Source organism: Protopterus annectens, chromosome 10.part0 (genome assembly GCF_019279795.1).
Source record: "Protopterus annectens isolate FY-2018-M chromosome 10.part0, PAN1.0, whole genome shotgun sequence".
Lineage (NCBI taxonomy): Eukaryota > Metazoa > Chordata > Ceratodontiformes > Protopteridae > Protopterus > Protopterus annectens.
Window position 1 is genome coordinate 1,571,495,019 of NC_056744.1, and position 27,810 is coordinate 1,571,522,828.

Sequence of the window (27,810 nt, forward strand, 5' to 3'; positions counted from 1 at the left end):
CATTTGTCTTCCCAAGGATTGTTTCACACACTGCCAGTCAGACATGCATACACTGCCAGCACATACGCATTCAGGCACACATGCATGCAAGCACACACACACACACACACACACGCGCACACACACACACAAATGCAATGTGCTCCTTAATGTGATTGTGTGTTATCTTAAAATTCCCAAGTGCAACAGACTGTGCATACCTCTAAACTTAATATTTTTGCGCTTAATGTATTTAATTCAGAGGCATATTTAGTCACTTCCTGTAAAGGTAAGAACGCTTACAAAACTACCTTTTAGTGATAATAAACATTTTGTACAATACTATTCATTTCTGAATATATTTGTCCATTAAAAAAATCAACAAAACATTTTAACACAGAAACTATTTACTAATTGCAATTATACCCCTAGTTCAGGTATTGTTAGTAAATAATGATTCTTCCAGTGTAAGGAGGTTCATAGGTTAATACTAGGCTAACTGCCCTTACGAGCCATTTTAAGCCTAGCCAATTATCCCTTGTGAGGCTCAAACCCTGCACCTTGTGTTTGTAAGGCAAAAACACCTTGACCATTAGGCCACCCTCCCAACCCGGTCTTCTGCTTGTGGCACTAGACCTCACAAAATGACCAGGTGGTCTGCTTTTTCCTGTAATGCTTACCCAGTTCTGCTTTTCTTTTTGTTAACAAAAAATAAATAAATAAATAAAAACATCTTTATTGAATTATCACTTATGACACAGGCAATCTTACATTTATATAAATGAAAATGAACAATATTGATATATTTTTGGTTGCAAAAATTATACATCATTACCATTCAAACATGACATATCTTATTCAATTCCTGCCTTCCCTTAACTATCATTCCTCTTCCAAAATATTATTCTGCCTGTATTGCTCCCACAATTCCAATTTTTTCTATGTCATTTGCTCCTGCCTTTTTCTAAACGTCCTACTTCTAATTCTTTTATTGTTGTTACTGTATTCACTACTTTTAATACGCTTGGGTTAGACTCTGATTTCCATTTTCTTGTAATTGCTTTTTTGGCAGGCACCAGAATTAAGGCCTTACTGTACCTAGGCAATTCAGATCCTGTATCACAGCTCAGAAAAAAATCATTTCCTTAGTTACACCAATTTGCTCACCAAATATTTCTGACAGAGTATTCTACAGGACATTTTTAAAGTCTGTCCACTTATTACACTCCCAGAAATGTGTTCCCAATTTCCTCTTTCTTCCTCATCATACTTCCAACATTTGCAGTCTACCTAAAGAATAATTATTTGACATCTGCTTTGGGTATAAAAATACTTATACAGACACTTCCAAACAAAACTCCTAAATCTTTTAGACTTCATGGCATATTTGTGAGCCATACATATTTCTTATTATGTTTCTTTGTGAATTGCTTATCCATTCTGTCTTCCCAACCCTTTCTAACCTCCTCCAATTGATTCCTATAGTTAATTAATATTCAATATGCCCCACGAATTATCTCTTTTTAACAGCAAGTTTTGTTCTCGATTCAACAAAAAAGTCTACCAGTACTGATCTTTTAGTTAGGATCCCCCTATTCCTTTATCTTTGCCTATACTCTGATATCAATCCTTGATGAGGAAGGCAGTCTTTAGTCTGCAGTCCAAATATATTCTTGGCTTTTTTCCATTCTATTACCTTTCCCTCACTAGTTACTTGCTCCCAGTACCTTGGTTCCTTTGCCAGTTTTCTCCAGTCCCCTCATGCCTATTCTCTGTACCTATAATTAGATTCATCCCTATTGATAGAACCTCCTTTCAATATTCCCATGTTGGCTTGGTTCTTAAAATACTTTAGCAACTTAATGAATATAATATTTAGTACTGCTATTGTTATTCTCCTTAGGGATCTGCATCCAAAATCACAGTCTGTTCTTACTTCTTGAGCTTTCCCTCTGTTTCATCATCATCCCTTTCCACTTTGAGTTATTGATTTCTGTGTAGCTCTGAAATATCCCTTCAAATCAGATTATCCCAGACCACCTTGTTCAATTGGAAGGATTGACTTATCGCACTTGACACTTGCTTTCTTCCCCTTCCAGATAAAATACTTCAACTCTTTATTAATTGCTATCCACAACTTCTCCTCTAGTTGATAAAAAATGCCTTACATGTGTATAGAACTAAAGGGACTAAAATTATTTTCATTGCTTGTATTTTGCTATCCTAAGCCATAAAACAGAGCTTCCAGTTTCTCAGTTTTTATATTATCTTTTGTTTAATCTCTTCTCACATATCCTTAGCTGCCTTAACAGAATCCTTTTTAATCCATTTTCCTAAATACTTCATTTTATCATGTCCCTATAAATATGGATATTGCTGAAACAATTTGTGTGTGGGTACATAGTTTATAGCTTTTGTCTTTGTTTTATCTTCAGTAATTGTGTATCCCAAAAAGATATGGAACTTTCTTAGAAAGTTCCACAACACTGAAATGTCCTTCCTAGTTTTATCAGGTACAAAATAATATCTGCAATTAAAGCCATCTTTTCTTGATTACCATGCTAATTATACCCTTGAATTTCTCGGTCCATTATTTTCTAAACCAATGGTTGTCAAATGAAGATAACAAAGGGGAAAGAGGACACCCCTGCCAGTTTCCTCTGTTCAAGCAGAACTTATCAGAGAGTAACCCCTCAGATTTAATTTTCCCATCCTATCCCTCACATATTCTCCCAATTAACCTTATTATAAACCTTATTATTGTATCAGGGAATGCAAATGCTACCATTACTGTACTCATAAAATCTCAACTTACTCTGTTGAATGCTTTTTCTCCACCAAGACCCACCAACAACAGTGACATCTTTCTTACATTCTGCTTCCCTCTGGATCATCACTGTTCTTTTAATTTTGTCAGATATTTGCCTCCCCTTCTCAAAACCACATTGATCCATATCTATCAATTTTGGCAACACCTATGCCATTCTTTTAGTCATTACAGACATAAACATTTTATAATAATGGCTCTTAATTGAAATGAAGCTGGAATCTATATGAAGCTGGATCTGATGAGTCTTTACCATCTTTAGTATTACAGCTACCACAACTTTCTTCCAGGATGTTGGTGCTTCTCCTCCTTTTTAAATACTATTAAACAAAACCTTCCAGATCTTTATTACCTTCTCCCCTCCTAGCTTCTAAACTTCCATAGCACTATCATCTATTCTCGAGACTTTCCTGTAGATTAGTTATACATCACCATTGTTATCTCATCTCTTCCTATCCTAACTGTTAATATTTAAGCCTCATCTACCTCTAATCTTGGCATATTTAATTCTTCCATAATATTTCCATTTGTACTTTTTCTTTATTTCCAAATCTCTCTGCTTTATACAGTTTTTCATAAAATGTCCAAGATATTTCTAATACCTCTACAGGATCACTGATTATTTTCCTTGTTATAGGCTCCCTAAGCTTGGCAACAGCCCTTTCTACTTTCTGTTGCCTGAGCCATTGTGCTAAAAGCTTTTGTGATCTGGAGTTATTATCAAAAAATAGTTACTTAACAGCAATCTTTCTAAACTCATGCATATTATCCAGATAGTCCCTTATTTTCTCTTTAGCAGTCTGCAATTGTACCTCTGACTTCTTGAGCTTCCCCTTATTCTGCAATAATTTAAACTTTGTCAGTCCCTCTAAATAATTATTGTTACTTCTTAACTGTATTTCTGTTTCTTTTATTTCTCCCCTATGTTAAACTTCACTTACATTTTATCCCACTCCCTAGCTATATTTTCTGAATAAGTTTCTAGATTCCCTAATAACTCCTGAATAATTTCCACTACCAATTCTTTAAATTCCTCTCTGTTTGAGAGATAAGTGGTGAAGCATCAATTTCTCATTTTTATTTCATTACCCTACATGTTTTAGTTATTATTGGCTTGTGATCTGTAATAGTTATTGGATGGGTATCAAAACTTTCAATTAAATACACATGTTCCTATGAAATATAATTTCTGTTTAGCCTAACCCAGTTTTAGTATTTTGGGGAAATAATATGTAAATTCTCTTCAAGATCCTACTACTGAATTTACATTTTCCAGACCAAATACTTTCTTAAATTTCTTGAAAAATCTGCCCTTATTTGTTATATTTTCCCTTCTAGGCTTGATTCATCCTTACTGTTGAAAATCATATTCCAGTTGCTACCTATAAGTAATATCCCCTGCAAAAAGATGATTATTTCTCCCAGCATTTTCTTAACTGGAGTGTAACAGTTTTATGTGGAATATAAATACATGCCAGTGGAATCCTCCTCCCTTGCCAGTAGCCTCCTACTATTAAAAATCTACAATCATAATCTTTTTTCCTCTTCTATCACTATTGAAACTCCTCTACCGAGTAATATAAGTACTCCCCTTATCTCTTGTTTCAGATATTGATTTGAATAACCATCCTGAAATCCTTTCCTTATCAAATTCACATGTTCAGTTCTTTCCAATTGTGTCTCCTGTAGCAAAGCTATTTGCACCCTGCATTTTTTAATATAGTTCACTACTCTTTCTTTTGTGTATATACCTGTGAGACCATTCACATTTAAAGATTATATGGAAACTGTTGCCATTATGATAAGAAGTTATCTTTTTTAATGACTAGTTTCAGCTTTTATGTTACATGCATACATTAATGTTTGGCAAGTTAATCTTTTATACAGGTGTTTTTTGTTGTATTCATTTGAACCTATACCGCATCTTATAAGACTTTTTATTGTAGTGAAAATTCTCAAACATAAAAACAAACACACCCCAGAACATCCCCATTATCTGGTAATTTAATACAAACACAAAAACTATGTACATCTTCAAATAATGAAGTTTAGCCCTCCTAATAGGAACAGTTGTCCCAGATTGACAGCTATACTAACCAGCTTTAATTGACATAATTAAGGTTATCCATGCTAACATGCATGGTACAACATGTGTTTCTACTAACACTAATTAATGCCTTTTTTGTCTTATCTTTATTCTTCAACCAGATGTAGAAAACAACTTGAATGTTGTCAGACAACATTATCTTTCAGTCATTAAAAGAAAAATGTATTCTGTTTTAGTTGCCCTCTTATCAGCTTGCCTCTAGAAACATGAGAAGCAGATATGCAGTTGCTGTCAGCTACAAGATTCTCATGTTGCACTGTGTACATTTACCTGCTAAAGGAAAACTTTTCATTACACTGATTGTTCTTCCAAAGGAAAACTTTTCATTACATTCATTGTTCTTTTATTTACTTGCTTTTACTTAAAACTTGTTGTTAGATCAAGTCAAGGGCCTTAATCCAGTCATTCCCCAATACAAAAGTATGAAAAAGCATATCAATTTTACTTATATCATGATCTGTATACTTGTAGAACCTCATTCCCTCACCTCAACAACCAAGATTACAGCCTATTATCTTAAACATGCTTTTGTCCAGGCTCTCTTCTCTTTTTACATTCTCATGTCTACATTTATTAAAACTAAACAAGAAGAAAGAAAGAAAAGAAGATGAAAAACACGGCACAAAAATAACTGAAGATGCTTTACTACCTAATATACAGCATATGTCATGTTTTATAAAAATACTGTTAAGAACAGAATTGTTTTACTTACAGTTACCTGTTTCCTTTCTTGTCTCCTCTCCTTAATGTTCTTCCAAACATTAATGACATGAAGTACAGCATATGCTTTGGAGTCCCCCTACAAGTTTAACAAAGTCAAAAAAGTCCAACAGCTCCAAGTTTTCTTGTTCAGCCATATTTCAAAAATGTGAGTGATACTTTGCAATCCCATACTTATTCATTCCAAGTTGCTGGTTTACGTCCTTTTGATCTCCATCTCCTAACTCTAGTTTCTGGTTCATTTCCAAGGTACTCCTGGTTCTTCTAGTCAACTCCTGTGCTTTTCTCTGTCTCTCAAGCATTTTCCTTTGGAACATTGGAAAAGGTTTCACTAGCCGAGTCTCTCTATGAACTTTACTATCAGAAGAATAAGAAGCAGAGTCCTCTTCCATTTGATAGCTATCTTTTTGTTGGAGAAACTATTATATTTCCTCTTTAGCATGTTCTGCTTCAAAAATGACTTTGATCCTACAGAAATATTATTCTGAAGATTGCTGGATACAGCAGCTCAAATGTCAGACCTGCCTCTCAACAATCCCTGATTTCTAGAATAAAGTTACTTGTCTTCTGTCAGGTATACAGTAATTAATCTTTTTCCACAAACACTCTACTGTCTCCAGCTTTTATACGTTGTCCTTCTGCCACAGTTTGTCAGAATCAACTCTTTCTGCTGGTAGGATTGTATCTTTACTATTAGAAGTCATGGCTGCTTTTTCTTGGCCAGGTTTGGAGCATACACACTATGTGCCCTTTCAATTAACATCTCCTGCTGTGGAATACCAGTCCAATTGCTTATCTGTGCTTTCATAAAATTAATACAGTCTGTTTCTGCAAGTTTCTCTGGCACAGCAGAAAATCTCACATTTTCCCAATATGGTCTGTACTCTAATTCTACAATTTTTTGAAACATCTCTTCTTGAGCAGTCTCATTACTCAGTCAACCTGTTTTTTTTCATTTTTACCTCTGATTTCTGCAGTTTTATTGGCTCGTCTGAATATCTGTTTAAATCTTCTTCCATTTTTTTCTAGTGTTTTGTCATCTGAGTTGATAAATGCTGTGAAGACTGGTAGAGATGGGTGAAGGCTGCCAGCCTAGCCAGATAGGATTTTATAGATAATTCTACCATTTGTTAATAAAGTGAAATGTTGAACATAAAACAATGTGGCAACATTGCCATCTGCTGTAAAGAAAGCTAAGTCAAGCATTTCTTGTTGGTTCTTTAAAATTAAAATAATTTCATCACTGCCTTTTATGTTTACAGTTCAGCTCTGGCCGGGCCTGCCTATTGTTTTAAGGCTAAAGTTAATGGCCAGTATTTACATGTGGAATGTCCTTTATTGCTCTAAGTGTAAAATAATGTAAATGCAGTTTCTGTCAGCCTGGGAACACCAGGAAAGTGTGAAATGATGCAATGTTTTAGCAGAACTGCAGTTTCAATTTAAACAGTGAGAACCAGAGAATATTAAATATTTTTGTCTGGAATATCCAACTCAGCACCGCCTTATGCTCTTTTTATGTAAGTAGTATGTTAGAGCTGTGTTTTTTCCTAGAAGTAGCTAGGAATTATAAAGATTAGACTAAATGTTTTTCTGTGATGTCAGAACTGTACTACTGATTTATTTTAAGTATTTCTGTGTGATCTCTGAACTCTTGACTAACACTGACTGTGAAGTACAAACTATTGTCTGATGGTTTTAATTATTTATTATTAAATAGTTTAAAACCTTTTAACTATGGCTGGTTTGTGTAGAGATAAGTTAAGCTCTAGAGTACATTGCATATTTATAGTGATTACTGTACAAAGCCACTCTAATAAGCCTTGACTGATTAGTCATACTTACCAATTGGATAATAATTTTGCACAGTAATAATTTATATACCCTTTTAAGGGCCTTTGGGTAGCTGATAATATTAGTTGGGTGGTGGCAGCCGGTACTACTGTATAGTCTGGGTAAAGGGGGCACAGCTGGAGAACCTGTGGCAGCCTTCCACAGAAGTGTTTGTGTGGTTGTGTAAACTCTTATCTCAAAGTGTGTGTGTGTCAGCTACTTGGGCAGGGACACAAAGCACTGGTTGGACAGAGAGAGTGCTGGAGATTTTAACTTGCCCACTAGGCTGAGATCTGGACCCTATAGCTGTGCCAGAGGGGAGTCTTATTGGGGATCTGGGGAGTAAGGGAGCGACCAGCCCCGGACTGTCTGTGATCTCCGTGTCCTCTTAAGAGAAATTGAACTTTACTGTGTGTACTTGTTATCCTTTCCTCATATATGAGACATCCTCTCTGGTGTTAGTGGTGAAGACTGAGGCTCCTTGATTGCTGGGCCAGGGCACGGGCGTCACATATGCTTTCACTGTTTCATTTATTTTAAACAGCTTCAAGCACATTTGACTTATTTTTCTTCTAGGCTGCTGGAAATCATGTTTTGCACCAAAGTTGGAGCTTGAACTGCTTTTTGTTGAACAGCTGCAACATTCTTCCCAGCCAGTGTTTTCTTCTTGCCTTTTGTGGTTGATTTTCTTTCATGTTCTCAAACTTTCTTCTTTGCTGGCATCCAGGCAGTGTAGTTATTGGTCAGTAACTGGCATTTACTCAAAAAGGCAAATTCACTAGCTCTTTTTTTTTTTTTGAGTTTCTGTTTTCACACTGGGAGAGTAGAAATTAAACTGTTTTTCAGTGTGCAGCCATCTTGAAAATTTGTAATGCTTATCCTGTTAGGCATGATTGCTTACTAACATTTTCTGAACCTTTGAGGCTTCTACCATTTGACAGCTCATGCTGTAGAACCATCAAATTGGGTGATCTTTATCTACATTAACTTAAACAAAAATAATAAAAATCCAGGCACTAGGTAATTACATCCATATCTTTGTACTGCTTCAGCCTCTTGGTTGCTTCTGCAGCAATATAATGAAAAATTATTTTTTTTACTACATAAGGAGGTTTCAGGTTCTGATGAGCATAGATGTAGTAATGCATGACAGCTCTGAAACATAGGTCTCAGACCAATTTGAACTTCACAGTCTTCTGTGCTACAGGAAGCTGACATTTTTTCAAATTACTTCATGAGCTTTGAAATCATGCTTTTGCATTAGTTCACGTATTTGCATTTTGTACTGTCCTTTACAAGTTTTATCATGGGTTACACATTTTGCACACTTGTAACACATTTGCATCACATACGGTGAAGAAAGGTTGAGAGGAATGATTCTGATTTGCTGCAACATATTTAAACAATAATCCACAAGTGGGTGTGGGTATATCAGGACTTACCCTTAGTTGGTGTGGTTTCATCACAAGGGCAAACCTGGATATACCCACACCCATGAGTGAGTTATTGGTATTATACAATGACATTATTTAAGAAAGAAATTGTTTGCCTTTTTTAAATAATGTCTTTGTATAATAAAACCATAGCATTCTTCCACTTTGTTTGCCATTTTTCCATTATTTTGATGTATTGTGCATGCGTATGGGAAGAATGTTTCCACTCTTTTACAGTAAATCAGTTTTATTGAAGACAAGCAACCAAGGAAAGAGAATCTCCACCTATTATTGTTTTTTTTTTTTTTTTTTTTTGAATAGTAGCAATGGAGAAACAGAATCTGCATTGCTGTTTTTGTGCAAAACATTAGAACTATGAGGGAAAAATCTGGACATTCAGGAAAGATTTGGACAGTTGACAGGTACGAAAGCCTGCCAAGATTTAGGGAGGGACAGTGGAAAAAAGGAAGGCAATCAGGTACATTTCTAATTTTCCTTCTTTTTTTGTGCTGTCCCACTGTAGCACATTCCATTACAAAAGTCTGGCCACTGAATTCTGCTTTAGCTGCTGAACTTTATTCTATTGGTATATGCTCGATTTACAACAGCACGCTGGTTGGGTTGCCTAATCGGTGTGATTGTTATTGAATGACAATGACCCTTCATTGTATAATTTATGTTTGTCATATGGGGCTAAATTTAGTTTTCTTTTTAAATATATCAGGTTGTTTATGAATGTCACAAAGTACATACTGCAGCCACAGTATTCAGATTGAGCCTATTTTTCTGCTTTAGATCACATTTCAGGGTATTGTTTCTAATGCCTTTGCAGATGCCTTTGCTGATGGCTACAGATGTCTTTACTTGTGTCAGACTTTCTATTTTTTTTTTTTTTTTGCATTGAATCATAACTCTCAACCTCTTAGCACAAGAAATCTGGACAATGCCAAAAAGAATGGGGGACAAAGACCCAAAACTAGGGATAATCTTTAAATACAGGGTCATAGGATCATAGAAAGTTACTAGGCTATTGGCACTGAGGCCCTTAAAAGCCTAGCCAAGAATTTAGACCATGTTTCAACAAGTCAGCACCCAATGCCCCAGTCCAGCAGGGACACAGGTGGAATCCCAGGGGTGCATTTTCTGCTCCCCATCCAGTTATCCAGGTTGCGCTTAAAAAGTAGTTAATGTACTCTGCATGGCATGGAGAGGGAGTCTAGTCTACAGAAAAGTGAGTCTCTGGCACACAGATCTGTCCCACCAACAAGTCCTATTGCTGTCACAGACCATGCTGAGGTCACGCATGTGGGTTAGTTGAGTGGAGCTTGACTTCCGGATATGCAGCAGTCCCATGAAGGCGGGGTCTGAGATTGCTTTGTATGCAAGACAGAGGTCACCTCTGAGGAGTCTATATGAGACTGAGTAGAGGGAAATGACTTTTAGCCTATCTATGTAGAGTAGATGTTTTTGGCCCTAGATTTTCCTGGTGAGGAACCTCTGTGGCATCTCCAGCTGCTGCATGTGCTTTGCGAGGTACATGCCAAAAGGGGCATTGTACTCTATAATGAGTCTTATAAAGGAAGAATACGGGGATGTTATGACCTCCTGGTCCCTGGATGAGATACCCTTACTAATGAGGTGGGCCATGTAAAAAGTTTTCCATACAATGGAGGCAATATGGTGGTCAAAAGTCTGTTTGCTATCAACCTGAGTACCCAAGTCCCTCATGACTGATTGCATGATTAGGACCTTGTTATTAATGTGATAATTTGTGGGGATGTCACTCTCCCCAAAGTGGGTGATGATGCATTTTTTGGCATTCAGATTGAGGCCATGTTTCAGGCACCAGTCATTTGTTTGGGTGAGACCCTCTTAGAGGATGTCCACATCACTAGAGGAATTGATGACCATGCACAACTTTCGGTCATCTGCAAACTTGGTCAGACATAGCCCACTTGTTTTGTCCTACACCTCAGAAAAGTTTATCCCAAATAACAGAGGCCCCAAGACCGATCCCTGGAGTACTCCGCTCATTATGGGTCTACTGCTTGAGGTGACTTCTCCTATTTTGACCAGGTGGGTTCTGTCAGTGAGCCAGTTTGCTACCAATCTGGTAACATATGGATTGATGCTTATTTGAACGAGTTTATCTACTATACCTGAGTGGGGAATAGTATAGAAGGCTTTGGCCAGGTCAGGGTAGGTGCTGCGCACTGTCGTCCCCTCATCCATGGCTTTGGTGACTGTCTCAAAGAAGTCAACAAATTTAACAGGCATGACCTTCCCTTGATAAAGCCAAACTGTGTGGGATCAAGTGTTTGGAGGTTGCCAATGTCCTTGTTAATGAGATCCATGATAATCCATTATTCATTCCATGGCCTTGCAGATCAGGCTAGTTATGCTGATGGGTCTATAATTTCTTTCCTCATGCCAAAGAAATGCCAATAATGAATTGGTAGTCATCTAAATCACTCACAGATCCGCTCATATGTACACATGTGCATGCACACATGAGTGTGTGTGCATGTGTGTGTGTGTGTGTGTGTGTGTGTGTGTGTGTGTGTGTGTGTGTGTGTGTGTGTGTGTGTGTGTGCTTGTGTGCGTGCATGCATTCATCAACATTCTGTTTTCTTGTCCAAGACTTATGCAATTGTTTATCTGAATGCAATCCGTCTTGTTTCCAAAATGATACTAAACAGGAACATAGTGAGTACCTCAGAAAGAATGGGCGAATTAATGAATAAATTAATGAAATTATCTGGAATAAAATTTAAATTAATTTCACAGCATTAAAGTTAAGAAAGTATAACTGTTCAGTTTTAAGTAAAATAGTGCCACTTTTCTCAATCAAAAAAGCTGTTTCACTGACAGATAAGAGTTCTTGTCTGCTTCATTACCTGGTTTGATCTGCTGTTCAGACTTAAGATGTCTGATTTGGGAGTGGTGGGCAGCTTGAGTGGTAATATCAAGCTGTCCTTTTCTTTGAGGATGATACGATTTTTTTGTGTAGCAATCATATCTGGTGGAGATGGGGGGGGGGGTGCTTTAAATAGACAGATCTAAACCAGGAGCCAGAGCAAACAGGTATCTGCAGTACAGATGTGTGAATGACACTGATGTCATTACACATTGTGTGCAGAGAGTTGGAGTAAAAGGAGAACCTTTTAAGTTAAACATTTCTTAGCTGGATGATGTAGTGCAGGGATGAACATGTCTTCTCACCCTGCAGGATAATATGGTACTGTTCCCCATTACCGTGGACCTGTTGGGGGAAAAAAAAGTTCTTCCAACGTCTGGGCGGATCATGATTGAGGAAAGACTGTTGGGTACAGAGACACAGTTAAAGGTCATCAACCAGAGAGAAAAACTGCACTAAACAGTAAAAAAAAATCCCCCTATTCAAAACAACATCCCTTTGGGAAGACACTCACAAATATGTGCATAGTGCAGGATTCCAGATGACATAATAGCACAATCGGTGATTAAAGTGCTGAAAGTATGTTGTTGACATGACATTAAAATAAAATACACAGAATGTGTGTGCCTTAGCATCTATGTAAAAAGGTTAATCACAAAGATTTAAAATGTAGGATATGTACTGTTAGAGTTCACTATATTATAAACCCTGCACTGTATTCTCAGTAGCAGTGCTACAGTAGGAGGTGTGTAAAAAGTTGTCTGTGTTTATCTTTTCAAGTTTCAGTGGAGTGACCAAAATGTGATCATCTGGAAAAGAAGACTGGCAGTTATCATGAGATATTCTTTATAGTGACCACTGCTGCAGTGGCTTAGGCTATACTAGGTTAGTTATATCCTATGCAGGATATAACCCATATAGCTTAGGCTACTGCAGCAGTGATCATTCAAACATATCCTGTTATGGTAAGAGTACTTATACAACTGTACTGTGTTTTTCATATTGATCACAGCTGTTTATTCTAGAGGTTTAGGAGACAATGGGTTACAAATATGTCCATCCACCTTGTTTTATTCATCTGTTGCTGAGGATTTAGGTTACCAGTTCCAGAACTGGTGGAGATATTGGACTTGGGGTGAAACATGAGATCTAGGAGAACTGGATCTCTAAAGTATCAATAAGCAAGACAAAAATCTGCTCTCAAAAGTCTGTCTGATACTGAACAAAGGGTTAGAGCTTCTAGCCTCTCTTGGTAGCTTAGGGATTTTAGGCCTGTGATATTTTTTGCTAGAAACCTTTGAAATCATCCTGATAGTTTGATATGTTTAGCAAGATACATACTGAATGGGAAATTGTACTCAACAATTGCTCTGATCAATAATAATTTAAGGGAGTGATTATCTCTTTAGACATTGCTGATATTCCTTTGACATTTAACTGGGCTAAATAAAAAAAATTCCTTACTAGGGAAAGTTGATTCTGGAAGGTTTGGGTGTCATAGGGTGACTTAAAAACAACCTCCAGTTGTATTCATGATTTCTGTACTAATATTGCAGGAGGCTTAGGTGTGTGCTGCACTCATTAGGATGAAATGCTAAACCAAGGACCATTCTGAATAAGATGATGGCAGCTCAGTTATTGAAAACATCAGGGGTACACTATTTACAACTCTATATACAAAACAGTTAACATGATAAACATATTATAAAATAAATAAATAAATAAATAAATAAGTAAATAAATAAATAAATAAATAAATATTAATGAATCTTCAGCCCCCACAACCAAAAATATCATATTAAAGTAGTAAACAAATAACTGTATAAAAGCTGCATATAAAAATCCCCAGTGGGAGACTGCAGGACATGGGAATATGTTGCCTTATATCAAATGTATGACATCATTAAATAAGCTCATTGGACTGTGGACAACATGTTTTGTAAATCTTTGAAGTAGGTTGACCTGGCTTCAGATGTATCATTTTTTTGTAATCCTTCTTGAGCTTCTTTCAGGCATGATATTATGTATCATTACCCAGAGAATTTATACCTACACCATGCTTTATCCTTTATGTACATTTGGTATTGTAACAGTTTTGGTAAGTGATTAAAGATAATTATTGACACATATATCCTTTGAAAAGACACAGCCACGCTTGATGACCCCAGTATAACTGGCTAATTCTGTAACCGAATAATATTTTTTAAAACACCTTTATTAAAATATCACTTGAGACATAGGTGTAGATACATTGCTAGAAAAACATATTGACATTGTTTCCATTTACAGACATTATTCATTAAAAGTTTTCTTTCTTCATAACTGTCTTCAGTCCAACATTACATAAATCACTCAACTCCTGCCTTCTCTTAAACTTCACTCCACTTACTGAATGTATATTGCATGTATTGTTACCACAAATTTCATTTATTTCTATGTAATTTGCTCCTTTCCATTTCTAAAGATGCATCTTCCAGTTCTTTTATATCTTTTACAATATTCAATACTTCAAATACAGTTAGTTTAGATTTTGATTTCCATTTTCTAGTGATTGCTTTTTTGACAGCCAATAGAATTAAACTTGATAAGGCCTTACTATGTTTAGGCAATTCAAATCCTGTAATGCTGTATCCCAGCTCAAAATAATAATTTCCTTAGTTACAACCATTTACTTCCCCAATATTTCTGACAGAGTACTCTGTAGAGAATTTTTAAACTCTGCCAACTCATTACACTCCCAAAAACACTTTCCCGGTTTTCACACCCACAACATTTGATATTTACCTGAGCAAAATTTTTTTGAAGTCTGCTTGGAGTATAAAAATACTTATGCAAAAAACACTTCCAAACAAAATTTCTAAACCTTCTGGACTTTGTTCATACTTAAGAGCCATACATATGTCCTCCCAGAGTTCCCTTGTAAATTGCTTTTCTATTTTCTCTCTTCCACCTCACAGCAAGAGGTTCTCCGGTTCGATCCTCGGCTGGGGTGCCTTCTGTGAGGAGTCTGCATGTCCTCCCTGTGGTTTCGTGGGTTTCCTCCAGGTGCTCCGGTTTCCTCCCACATCCCAAAGACATGCTGTAGGTGGATTGGACACTCTAAACTGGCCCTAGGTGTGAGTGCATGTGTGTGTGTGTGCCTTCTGTGGAAGATTGGGCGCTGGGTTGGCAACTCGACACCATAAAACTCCACTGCCAATCACGAGCGGACAGGTGATCTGCTGTGGTGACCCCTAACCAGGAAAAAGCCGAAAGAAGAAGAAGAAGATTTTCTCTCTTCCCAGTCTTGTCTAGCCTCCTCTGATTGATTCTTATAGTTATCATGCAATATTTTATATGTCCTCCTAATTACCCTCTTTTTTAACAGCAGCTTCTGTTCTAGATTAAAAAAAAAACTCTACCAGAGTAGGTGTTTCACGTAGGATTCCCTTATCTCTTTAGTTATTATACTCTGATATTAATCCCTGAATGGGAAGGCAGTGTCTTTCCTGCAGTTCAAACGTCTTAGCCTCATCCCACTCTATTACCTTCCCCTCTCCATTTACTTGCTCCCAATACATTGACACCTTTGTCAGTTTTCTCCAGTAAATTTAAGAGCTATGCTGTCTATTTTCTGTACCCCTACTTGCCAAGATTAGAGGAAGATGAGGCTCAAAAACTAAAAGACATCCATATTGGAAAAATCTCCTTTCTCCATTCATGTGTTGGTCTAGTTTTTAGAATACTTTATGGAGCTTTATTAATATAATATGAATATAATATTCTGTATGGTGGTAATTATTTTCCTTAAGGATCTGCATCTAGAATCCCACTCTTACCTTATTTTTTTGAAGTCCACCTCTGCTTCATCATCATCCCTTTCCACTTTGAATTATAACTTCTGCTTGTATTGTGTATATGAGCCTTAACTGTGTAGCTTTAACATATCCCTTCAAATCAGGTAATCCTAAACCATCTTGCTCTATTGGGAGGATCAGCTTATCCCACTTATCTTTTGCTATCTTTACTTCCCAGGTAAATTTCTTGAACTCTTTATTAATTATTGTCCACAACTTTTCCTCTGGTTGATAAAAATATGCCTGACCTACATATATAACTAAGGGGATTCAAAACATTATTACTGCTTGTATTTTACTATCCATATGCATAAAAAGAGCTTTTATTTTCTCATCTTTTGCATTATCTTTTGTTTAGTCTCTTTCCACATATCCTTAGTTGCCATAACAGAAGCTTTTTTAATCCATACTCCTAAATACTTCATCTTATCATGCCCCCATAAATCTGGGTATTCCTGAACAAAGCCATGAGTAGGTATATAATTTCTGGCTACAGCCTCTGCTTTATCTTCATTAATTTTATATCCTGAAAAGATTATAAACTGTCTCAAGATTTTCCACAACATTGAGATGTCCTTTTGTGGATGTATCAAGTACAAAATAATATTATCTGCAAAGAAAGCCAACTATTTTTGAATACCATATCAATTATATCCTTCAGTTTCTGAGTCCCTTAGTTTCTCTACCAGTGGCTCCAAATATAAAGAAAATGAAGGGAAAGAAGACACCCATACCTGGCTCTTCTGTTCAAACACAACTTATTGGAGAGGAACCCTTCCACTTTAATTCTTGCCTCCAATCCTTCATGTATCCCTTAAATAACCTTATTATTTTATCAGAGAATATAAATGTTTCCTTTGCCCTATATAATCCCAGCTTACTCTATCAAGTGCTTTCTGTGCATCAAGTTCCACCATAAACAGTGGTATTTTCTTACATTCTGCTTCCCTCTGGATCATCATTGTTCTAGTAATGTTGTCAAATGACTACCTCCCCGCCACAAAATCACACTGATCCACAGCTATCAATTTTGGCAACACCATTGTCATTCTTTTAACTAGTATAGACATAAACACATTATAATCATAGTTTTAAATTGAAATGGATATATATGAAGCTGGGTCTGACTGGTCTTTACCTTCTTTGGGTAATTTCTTCCAAGATGCTGGCGCTTCCCCTCTTTTTAAAATACTGTTAAACAAAATCTTCCAGATCATCATCATATCTTCTCACCCAAGTTCTTATTTGCAGTTGCAAGGAACTTTTTCATGGCTTTAATCATTTGTCTTATTTTTTTAAGCTTATTTACTTAGAAAAAACGTGTTTATACCCTAAGCCAAGAACATTAATGTAGACATCCATGCTTATAAAAAAAATAAATGAAAGAATCAAATTATGTCTACATATAATATAATCAGTATACTTTTACACATCACTACCACCCCAGCAACACAAGATCACAGCATTGAATTAATTGAAATTTGCTACTGTTCAGCCTTTCTCCTCTTGTTATACTGGAAAACCTATATTTCTTACACCTGAAAAAAGTGCTTGTTTACTTTATTATGTGTAACACGTACAACAGCTATTGAAAATACACCTACACATTTAAAATACCCCTGTTTCAGGGGTATTTCATTAGCTTTACAATATAGCATGCAGTTTGTACCATGTAATGTTTTACACAAATATTAAGAACAAAAATTATTTTACTCACAGTTACCTTTTTCCGTTTACTGTCCTTTGAAACATTAAAGATATAATGTGTGGTATATGCTTAACAGTCCACCCACAAGTTTAAAGAAGTTAACAAAAGTCCAGTCTTTTCTCAGCCACTTTCATTTGCAAAGCCATATTTCAAAAATGTGATTGATGCTTCATAATCTATAATTTAATTAATAATTTTGGTGTTGCTGGTCTTCTTCCTGATCATGTTCATCTCCCAGCACTACACTCTGGTTCAAGTCCAAGGTACTCTTGATTCTTCAAGTAAATTCCTATGCTTTTTTTCTGTCTGTCAGGTATTTTCTTCTTTGGAACATTGTAAAATGTTTTACTGGCAAAGTCCCTCTGTGAGCTTAATTGACAGAAAAATAAGAAGCAGAGTCCCCTTCTGCTTACTGGCTCGCTCTTTTTGGATAAACTTTTTAATTGTCTCCTTAGCCAGTTCTGCAGTAAAAATGTCTTTGATCCTCTAGAAAAAAAAATACTCTGAAGACAGCTTGAATCTCACGCCTGCCTGTCAACATTCAGTGATAGCTGGAATAAATTGTGTCTCTTATGCCGGTTGTACAGTGAATAATAATTTTCCACAAACACTATATAGTCTCCAATTTTTAATACTTTTCCCTCCTGCCACAGTTTTTTCAGGATGTACTCTTTTCTGCTTATATGATTGCATCTTTACTAATATAGATCTTGGCTGCTTTCTCATGGCCAGGTTTGTGTGCCCTTTCAATTAACAAACCTTGCTGTGAATCACCTGTCCAGTTGTTTATTAGTGCTTTCATAAAATTAATACAGTCTGTTCCTTCCAATTTTTCTATTACAGCAGAAAATTTATTTTTTTCTGCATGCATCACCTTCTGGCTCTACTATTTTTTTTTATACAGCTCTTCTTGAGAAGCCTGATAATCAGCCAGCCTTTTCTTCATTTCAGCCTCTGTTGTTTGCATTTTTATATCTTCATCCAAATAGCTAGTTAAAGTTTCTACTATTTTTCTAGCCCTTTGCTATTTGAGTTGATATATTCCTTCAGTGTTTCATTTATTTTATGCACCTCTGAGTACATTTGATTTATTTTTACATCTGAATTACTGGAAGACATCTCTTGAATGAAAGCTGAAGCTTGAATTGATTTTTACTGAACAGCTGCAGGATTCTTTCCAACCAGTGTTTTCTCTTTACCTCTTCTGGTTGATTTTCTTTCAGGTTTTCTAAATTTCTTCTTTGCTAGCATCCAGACAGTGTACTTACTAGCCAGTAACTATTTTACCCAAATAACAGTTTCAATGGTACTCCTTTTTCTCAGTTTCTGTTTTCACACTGGGGCAGGTGAAATTAAGCTGTTGATCAGTAGGCAGCCATCCTGGAAGTTCCTCCTGTAATGGAATAATCTTATTGTTTTTAGACCTAATGGTGATTGCTAATAATAGCTTGCTAATATGTCTCCATTTATTAAGGTCAGTCTCTGTGAAATCATTGATGTCGCTAATGTGTAGATTCATAGCTTAGTAGCATTTGCTGCACTGCTGCTCCACTACTGGCTGAAGAGGTGATTTTTTATTTGTCAACATCTAAAAATAAGTCTTCAAGTCGACATCCAAAAACAAGCCCTTTAGACCTCCCTTTCTACTATAACATTCCTCATTCAGAAGCAATATAGCTGAAACACTTGATGTCCTTAAGGGGTCATTTCCATATATCCCATAGGCCTCTATTACAGGAGGTTTAAGGTAACACACAGTAAAAACTCTAGCTCAGATTTCTTTGTAGTTTTTACTAATTGATTTGTCTGGATGATCTTTGTACTCTTTAGTTAAATATGCCTGCTAAGTGGATAAGGAGATATTTATAGAAATCACTCAATCATGGCTTACAGCCTCCAGTCAATAATTTAAAAATTCATTTGAGTCATTTGCAAAGTCCAGGATATGTAGAATAAACAGTAAATCTATATATATATATATATATATATATATATATATATATATATATATATATATATATACATATATATATATATATATATATATATATATATATATATACTCAAAAGTTTGATTATATGCTGGAGATTTGATTACTTCGAAAACTATAGGCAAACCTTAAAAAGTCTGGCTGAGAATCATTAATATGTATTTGTCAGTTTCTGAAGCAAGTGTAAGTAACAAACCTTGAAGTTGTATTTAACTTCTTTGCTGTATATAATGCTAAATTAAATAGATGTTGATGCAAAAGTGTGTTATTTTGCATTTTATTTTGTTGATAAAGATAGCCCTCTGACATTTTTCTTGGAGCTATAAACTCTGGCCATGACATAATGAAAGACTGAACCCACAAAGCCTCACTAGCAAAGTTTATATGTGACTGTAAGTCCATGAAAAAATAATCTGTAGGTGGCATTTCATACTTTATACAAAGGCAAGTTGTCAACTAGGTATTGCAGCTGGACTATCTTAAGTACTTTACACTGACAATTAACCTATGTGAGGATGTAGCAGTAAGAGGACCATGTAAGTAAGATGCTGGTCTTCCGAAGACTAAAGTTATTTTGATTACAGAAAATGCTTTACAGAAGTATGTAAATCATTGTCCATTACCTACCATGACATAATTTTGTGAGTGTGGTTATAGAGAAAAACTGAACAAAGAGTGAAACAAAAAAAATCAAACAGCACAATGTAATCTTCACTTTTTGTATGTCAATTGTAACTTTAACACGAGGAGTATAAATGGAAATCCAATTCATTGTAAACCACAGATGTTTCAGAAAGTGACTAATAAGTCCTGTAGTGTGTATTCCATAAATTAATATTTGATACTAGTGGCAGACCAGATGTGATGGCAAGGTGTAGACTGCACAGACTAGCCACTTGCTTTGGCTGGGATGAGCAGAGGAGGCTTGGCTGAGTGCAGAGACCTGATGATATTACAGAAACTCATGCTATGTGAAAGGGATGCACTTACTGGCCATTTCCTGTTGTGAGGGATATCAAAGACAAACATGTATTTGAGATTACATTATATACATGGCTCCTCATATGTCCATCAAACGATGAATGCACACTCAGACATACATTCAGCAACCTCCAACATGCTGTTATGAGAAATATAGCTATTAGTGTTATCCTTCCTCCTCCCAGTATACATGTGTGTACACACACACACACACACACACACACACACACACACACACACACACACACACACACACACACACACACTCAATCACCTAGACACTCACTCACCCCTCCTACTGTGGCAATTGATGTAGTTACACCAGACTTCTCCATCCACCCATGTATTGCAGAGTCATAGTACATACTACACATATTTTTCTGTTCCACCATCATTCTGTCACACTGCCAAGGTATAAATTATACATGCAGTAAGGCATGAGGGATTGTATATGGTACAGGTATTACTGAATACCTAGAGATGTTGTGAAACATCACATCTGTACTAAACACTCCTACAAGTGCCTTGTAGTCATAAAATGAGCATCTATATTTGTTGCAGTTTGAATTTTACATTTAATAGTTTAAATATATTAATGTTATGTTTTGTTGTATGTCTTAATGTAAAATAGCTTCTCCCAGTTTAAATAATTGATTGATGTACAAGGTTGTGGAATTTCGGTCTGAAAGATTCACAGTAGACATTCAAGGGATTCTTCCGTCAAACTTGTAAGAATTATTGCACAATACAGTTTATAAAAAGGTGATAATATATAGAACCTGTAACCGAGTTCTTGTAGTTGAATGAGTCCAAATGAGGAGACTTGCTTATCAGTGACACAGTGCTTCACAACCATATAGCCATTTTTGAGGTAACAGCCTCAAAACTATTTCCTATGCTAATAGTTTTGGTGACAACTCCTGCAACTAAAAACATGTATATATAAGTAGTAATAACTGGGTCTATATCATTTAATTGATTGCTTAATTGAGCAAATCACTATTTGTTGAGCTGACTTAAACGAAAGCTCAATTAAATGAACGATTGGTTGAGTGAAAAGTTTCGAAGTGAAAAAACAGTTGCCCTCCCTCCAACCATAACAAACAAAACAAAATTAAAAACTCTGCAAAGTGGGGAGCTCTGCCCCACACCCCCCAATGTGGGGGGCTATACCCCTCACACCCTCCTAACTAGATATACCAACTCCGAGATTGCACTACAGTGGGGAAAAGGGCAAATTCCCATTGGCAGCCAACCAAGTCCTTTCCCTTGGAAAATATTTGCTTAAATAATTGTTCACTTAAATGAGCTTTCACTTAAGTCAGTTCGACAAATTGCAATTCACTCAATTAAGCATTTGATTAAATGATATAGACCTGTAATAACCACCTCCCATCATCTTCAAGTTAATTTAGCTGATGATATGCATGTTGTACCCTAAAAATATTCACAAGGGTAATCATTTTAGTGACAACTTCCAGGAAGTGAAAAATATATATGTAAGCAGTAATGCAGTCCTACCTCATCATTTTTAGTTGTTAATATACTTGTTGTCTTTATTTAACTGGGTTTTGTGGTGTTATATTTGTTTATATTTATTTTAATATACATTTATTTTCATGCAGTGTTTTACTTTAGGCACTGTATTTCAGATTTATCGCTTATATCAAGCAATGCTTGGCAGTTTCCTTCTGTTTTGTGTGTGTGTGTGTGTGTGTGTGTGTGTGTGTGTGTGTGTGTGTGTGTGTGTGTGTGTGTGTGTGTGTGTGTGCACGTGCATGTGTGCATGTGTGCGTGTGTGTGTGTCTTGACCTAAATGAACCACAGTTCTGGCACCGATGCAAACATCTTTTTATTACATTCTAAGAATTCTGGTACATTAGTTGATAGGCTTAGTGAATTTTTGTGTAAAAAAAAATCTCCCACAATTTCAGTCACTGTTAATATGCTTGCTGTGAAAGTAAAATTGTTTATCTTTTCTGTACTGATTATTGTTAGAATGTGTCACATATTTGATAGTATGACAGTTTAGTGAAAATACTTTTGCCAAAACAAAGCAGCACAATTCAGTGAACAAAGGGAATTTGTTTATTTATGTATTTATTTATTTATTTTACATTTGTTTGCTGGAAAGGCCCGACTGGAAATGGATCCTTTTTCAATGGAGGGTCAGGGAGAAGAGCTCCAGCAATATGAGAAATATACAGTCTGTAGAAGCTGACCATAAAATATGGAATTTCTAGTGATATTCACAATCAACAATAGTATTCTAATAATAATCACAATCAAGATAGTACAGTGTCAATAGTACATTCTTAGAGGTTGCAATAGCATAGCATGTGCCATATGAATATATACATTTACTTAATGAAGGAAAGAAAGTTGCCGTATAGTTGAGTGTGAAGATTGAAGTGATGAATAGACCCAAAGAGAAAGTGTGGTTAAATACCCTGAGGTTAGAGTTATCCAGGAGAGTTGCAAGAAAAGAACCAGGAGTTTGCTAAGTGAGTAGATAGGAGGTTTTTTAAATTGTACTGTGGAGTTGCTAGAGTTAATAGGGGTTGGCAGTTTATTCTATATTTTAGGAATGACGTTTGAGAAGAGAGATTCCCCAGCTGAGTTGTTAGCTTTGTTGATTTCTAAGAGGAGTTTGTTACTGGAATGAAGGGCTCTATAAGTGGTGTATGGTTGTATAAGATTTTGTAGAGAAGAGATTTTATCTGGCTGATGAAGGATTTTGTAGGCAAAGGTTAATTGTTTATAGTGTAGCAAATGAGGAAGCTCTAACCGTTGTAGTTACTTAAGAGCAGTACAGTGATTTTATCTTAATAGGATTCCAGCTTGGTAAGATCAGTTTTGCGGAGGTTGGTTACTACTGGGGAGTATTGCCTTCTCTATTGAAAATAGCACCCTTCCATCCAAGTTATTTGCAAAAGAGAAATATTTCTAGTTTTCTGATACTAATATCTCAAGAGCTGATTATATAAGCAGTAGTGTTATGACATATTTTTACCACAAGTATGAGACTGTATAGACAAGAATATAATTTAGCATTTCTTCAATAAATCTTGATTTCTTTTGGAAAACAGTATTTTGGTGAATTGCGGCAGACATGTTCCAATTCATTGAAAACATTTTCTACAAACCTTTCCCCTAGTCCCTCATGCCCAGTTGCTTTTTGATCAGTAAACAGTACTCCTCATGATATCTTTATTTCAGCTATTACCATGAAAAACTTTTCTTTCATGTTCCAGTAATGTTCAGTAGAGACGTACGAGTCAAATATTTTGATGCTTTCTAGTCAGAATGTTTGACACATGCCCTGCTTTATTATAGCTTTCAGTACAACAGACTCCTTCCATTTCAGTGGGAAAGTGACACAAATATTTTTCCTTTCCAGTTGAAATTAATAGAGTGTGTGTGTGCAGGCCAGATGAAAGTAATAGAATATGTGTGCAGGCCAGTTGACATTTATCTGCAGCCAGTTAAAACCAGTTGAAACTAAAACCAGTTGAAATTAATAAACATTTATGTGCAGGCCAGTTGAAAGAAATAGAATGTGTGTGCAGGCGTTCACACACTGAGGATGTTGTATCCATATCATCATAATCATCATCATCATGATTCTACTTTTCTGAATAACTTGTACTGAAGAGTGGTTGTAGCGGGGTAGACAGAGAACACTAGGCTTCCCTGCTCTGGGTGTTAGTATCTAGCATATCCCAAAAGATCTGTTGGCATTCCCAGAAAATCTATGAAATACAAATTTTTTAACATGTCCTGGAGCTGCCCTGGGGCCTCCACCCAGTAGACTCTGCATGTTATGCTTCCCAGGGGAGAAACTCAGAGAGCTTCCTCAGAAGATGGCCTAACCACTTCAGCTGGGTATTTCAACATGAAAGAGCAGTAACAGTACTGTAATGTCCTCTCAGATAACTAGTCTTCTCACTCTGTTATCATATTGAGCCCATCTACCTTCTACTGCCTGAATCAGTGACTTTAGCCTTTTTGGTCACTATCCAGAGTTCATGACCATAAGTGAAGATGAGGACTTTGTATGAGTGGTAAAATGAGGGCTTTGTCCTATGACTCAACTCTCACCACAGCAGTCAGGTACAATGCCTATATTACTGCTGCTTCTGACCAATGGTTATTCTCCCACACCAGTGCCCTCACTCATGAGCAAGACCCCAAGATGCTTAAACACCTCCACCTGATCTAGATGCCCTCTCACCTGAAGACCACAGTCTACTCATGAAAAATTACATTAGGGAGGCCCTGGTTAACCAAACATGATGCAGAATATTAGTGGGTTCTCAGATACCTGGCTGAGAGGCAGGACCCTCCCCAGTGACCAGAAAGAATAGTTATGGCAGCTTTTGCCTGGTTATGATTATTCAGAATAGTTGCTTTATGACACCTTCTAACACACTCATGACTTGAACGCAACTAAATTGAAAGGGTATTATTTCATTTATGTATTTATTTACAGATTCACTTTATAATTTTGAAATACTGAAATACCGAATTTCAGTATTTCAAAATCACAAAGTAGAACACCCATAATCCCGACAGCACACAATCGCAAAGCACACAATCACGAACACATACAAACCATGAACCACACAACGCATACATCGTCCAACCCACACTACAACAAACAAAACACCTGCAAACACAAAAACACAAGCAAACAAACCTACACTACATGTAAGCAGGGGGGCAAGCACCCCCCATGTGGGGGGCTGCACCCTCCACACCCCCCTACTTATATTTACTAACTCCGAGATCGCACAGACACAAAATTGAAACACACACCCACACATTTCACAGTCCCTCGCACACACACAAACATCACACATATACATACATCTACACAGACACACTCAAACTCCCACACATAACCCTTACAAAACACTCACCTTCAATTGCACCTACATCCATACACGATACACTCCCAACACTGCACGTCATGTACCGTAAGCCATAACTGTGAATTTGAGATATTCGAATTCACGATTATGTACTTTCGCGATTTTCAGTTTTTGACTTTATGATTTCGAAATACTGAAATTCGGTATTTCAGTCTTTCGAAATTATAAAGTGAACCCTTATTTACATATTGTTGACTGGATTTGTACAACCTGTCCTTATTCATACACACTTCCTAAAGGACTCTTTCTCTGTTTGTGTTAGATTTACATATACATACAGAACATTTCTTTATACATGTTTTTTTTTAATAACAAGATCTTATTTACAAAGAATAATAAAGTATCATCTACACAAACATGTTAGGGGGGTCTGGAAATTCTTACCTTGCAGCTGCACTTCCTGAATATCTGCAAAAAACAAAAAAAAATTTGCTGTGGATTTAGAAAAATACAACTTAGCAATTTTTTAATCAGCAAACACATGAAAACAGAAAGGATAACCAGTAGAAATCTTAACATTTTGGTATATGTGACTGAACGTTGCTGTGCTCAGCTGTGGAGCCAAAACTCAAACATCACTTTTCAAATATTTCATTCCCTATTAAGTTCTGAAATTTTCCTTGTAGTATTTAGATTGCCAGAGGTGTGCATAATGCATCGGCAAGTATACCTATCAAAATAAGTGCCTCTTCAATGTACCTAAGACCTAAAGTACTACATGTCAATCTGTAACAAAGTATAATAGATACCCCATCACTGGGTCTAATAATCCCATTTCTTGACAACTTCGGTTGCTAGTTGTTAATAATGTACTTCCTCTTTCCATGTTTTGTAACTTTCCACATGTGTACACACACACACACACACACACACACACACACACACACACACACACACACACACACACACACACATACACACATACACACACACACACACACACACACACACACACACACACACACACACACACACACACACACACACGGTTACAAAACAGTAAAACTGCACAGCCTGTTCTGTCTCTGAAACATGTGGCACACTCCTTCTGTTCAAAAAACACTGCTAGACTACCATTTTTGAATTCCTTTAGTTCTGTCTCAGTGACCTCCATGATACTGTATACTGTGACAGTCTGGTAACCATGGTAATCTTTTTAAGAAACAGCTTGAGAGAGGAATTTAGAGAATGCACACTCAGGTCACTTGAATCAGATTTCCTGTTAATCATTATCACTCTGCTGGTTAAACATTATTTGTACTGTAAATGATTTTATGGTTAGTTAAAGCTGAAAGTGAGTATTTATTTTATTTTACATTTGTTTACCAGGAGAGTTCGACTGGCCATAAAACCTTTTTCAGTGGAGGCCCGGGGAGAAGAGCTCCATTATTAGTAAACTATTAGTAACTAGTAACTATTATAGCAATAACCCACGCCTGGGTGTGGGTAATGCTGGATTTACCCACGGTTGCCGTGGTTTTACCAAACAAAGCCAACCGTGGGTAAATACAGCATTACCCACACCCAGAAGTGGGTTATTGCTATTATACCATGACATTATTTAAGAAAAGAAACTATTACTTTTCTTAAATAATGGCATAGTATAATGCCTGTTTGCTGCCCTTCCGCAGATGTCTGGCATCCGCGGCAGTTCTGATATACTGCGCGCCTGCGCAGTACATCAGAGCTGTGGGCAAAAAAACGGAGAAAGCAAGATCTTGCTTTCTCCGTTGCTTTTTTTTAAAACACTGTCTCGCTATGTTAAATGGGTTTAACATAGCGAGACAGCTTTAAAATATTTTAAAACTGTCTCGCTATGTTAAACCCATTTAACATAGCGAGACAGTGTTTTAAAAACCGAGTTATACTAATGGAAAAAAGTCCGGGTGACCGGACCTTTTTCCATTAGTATAACTCAATTTACAACGGGCATGCTGGCCAATCAGCGTGCACGTTTTGGTATAATAATGGGGGGTCATGGTATAAAAGTAAACTATTTTGTTAGTAGAAGGAAAATTGTATAATACGATAAAGAAATAAATAGTAATAGACATTCATAATGGTAAAAAGACTAGAACATAATAAATTGGTCAAGTGGGAGACAAGACCAATAATCTTGTATAACAATGTTTCAAGAAGACAGTTCTTACAGTAGTGGCAGGTAGTGGCACTGTATACAATAAGAGTGCAGTTACGATACTTAGTCCTATATACAGGTAGCATAGCAAACTGAAGACTTAAAATCTGATAGATAACAGTGAGAAGGAAAAAAAACATAAGGTAGTCATATGATTTAAATCCAATGCTCATTATATATGCAATTAAAATTTTTAATCAGTTAGTTCCATGGTTTGGGCTACCCAGGAATTGGTGAGGTTTATTTAATGTGATGCTTGAAAATGTTTAAGCTATAGTTCTAATTTCATGTGGTAAGGCATTCTACAGTTTAGCAATGTAGTAGAAGTATAGAGAGTCACTTGACCTATTTTTACTCCTGTTTACTTCAATTAGAGCTTTATTAGTGGAGTAGAGATGATGACAAAAAGC

General features: G+C 36.4%; 1 protein-coding gene across 1 annotated transcript in view; it reads right to left on the reverse strand.

The window, feature by feature from the left end:
* LOC122813743 (serine protease 27-like) overlaps window positions 1-27,810 on the reverse strand; it is a 284,170-nt gene that overhangs the window by 178,621 nt on the left and 77,739 nt on the right. The window contains exon 2 of the mRNA XM_044086216.1: window positions 25,648-25,671. Coding sequence (XP_043942151.1) covers window positions 25,648-25,671 — 24 coding nt within the window. The remainder of the gene's footprint in view (window positions 1-25,647; window positions 25,672-27,810) is intronic.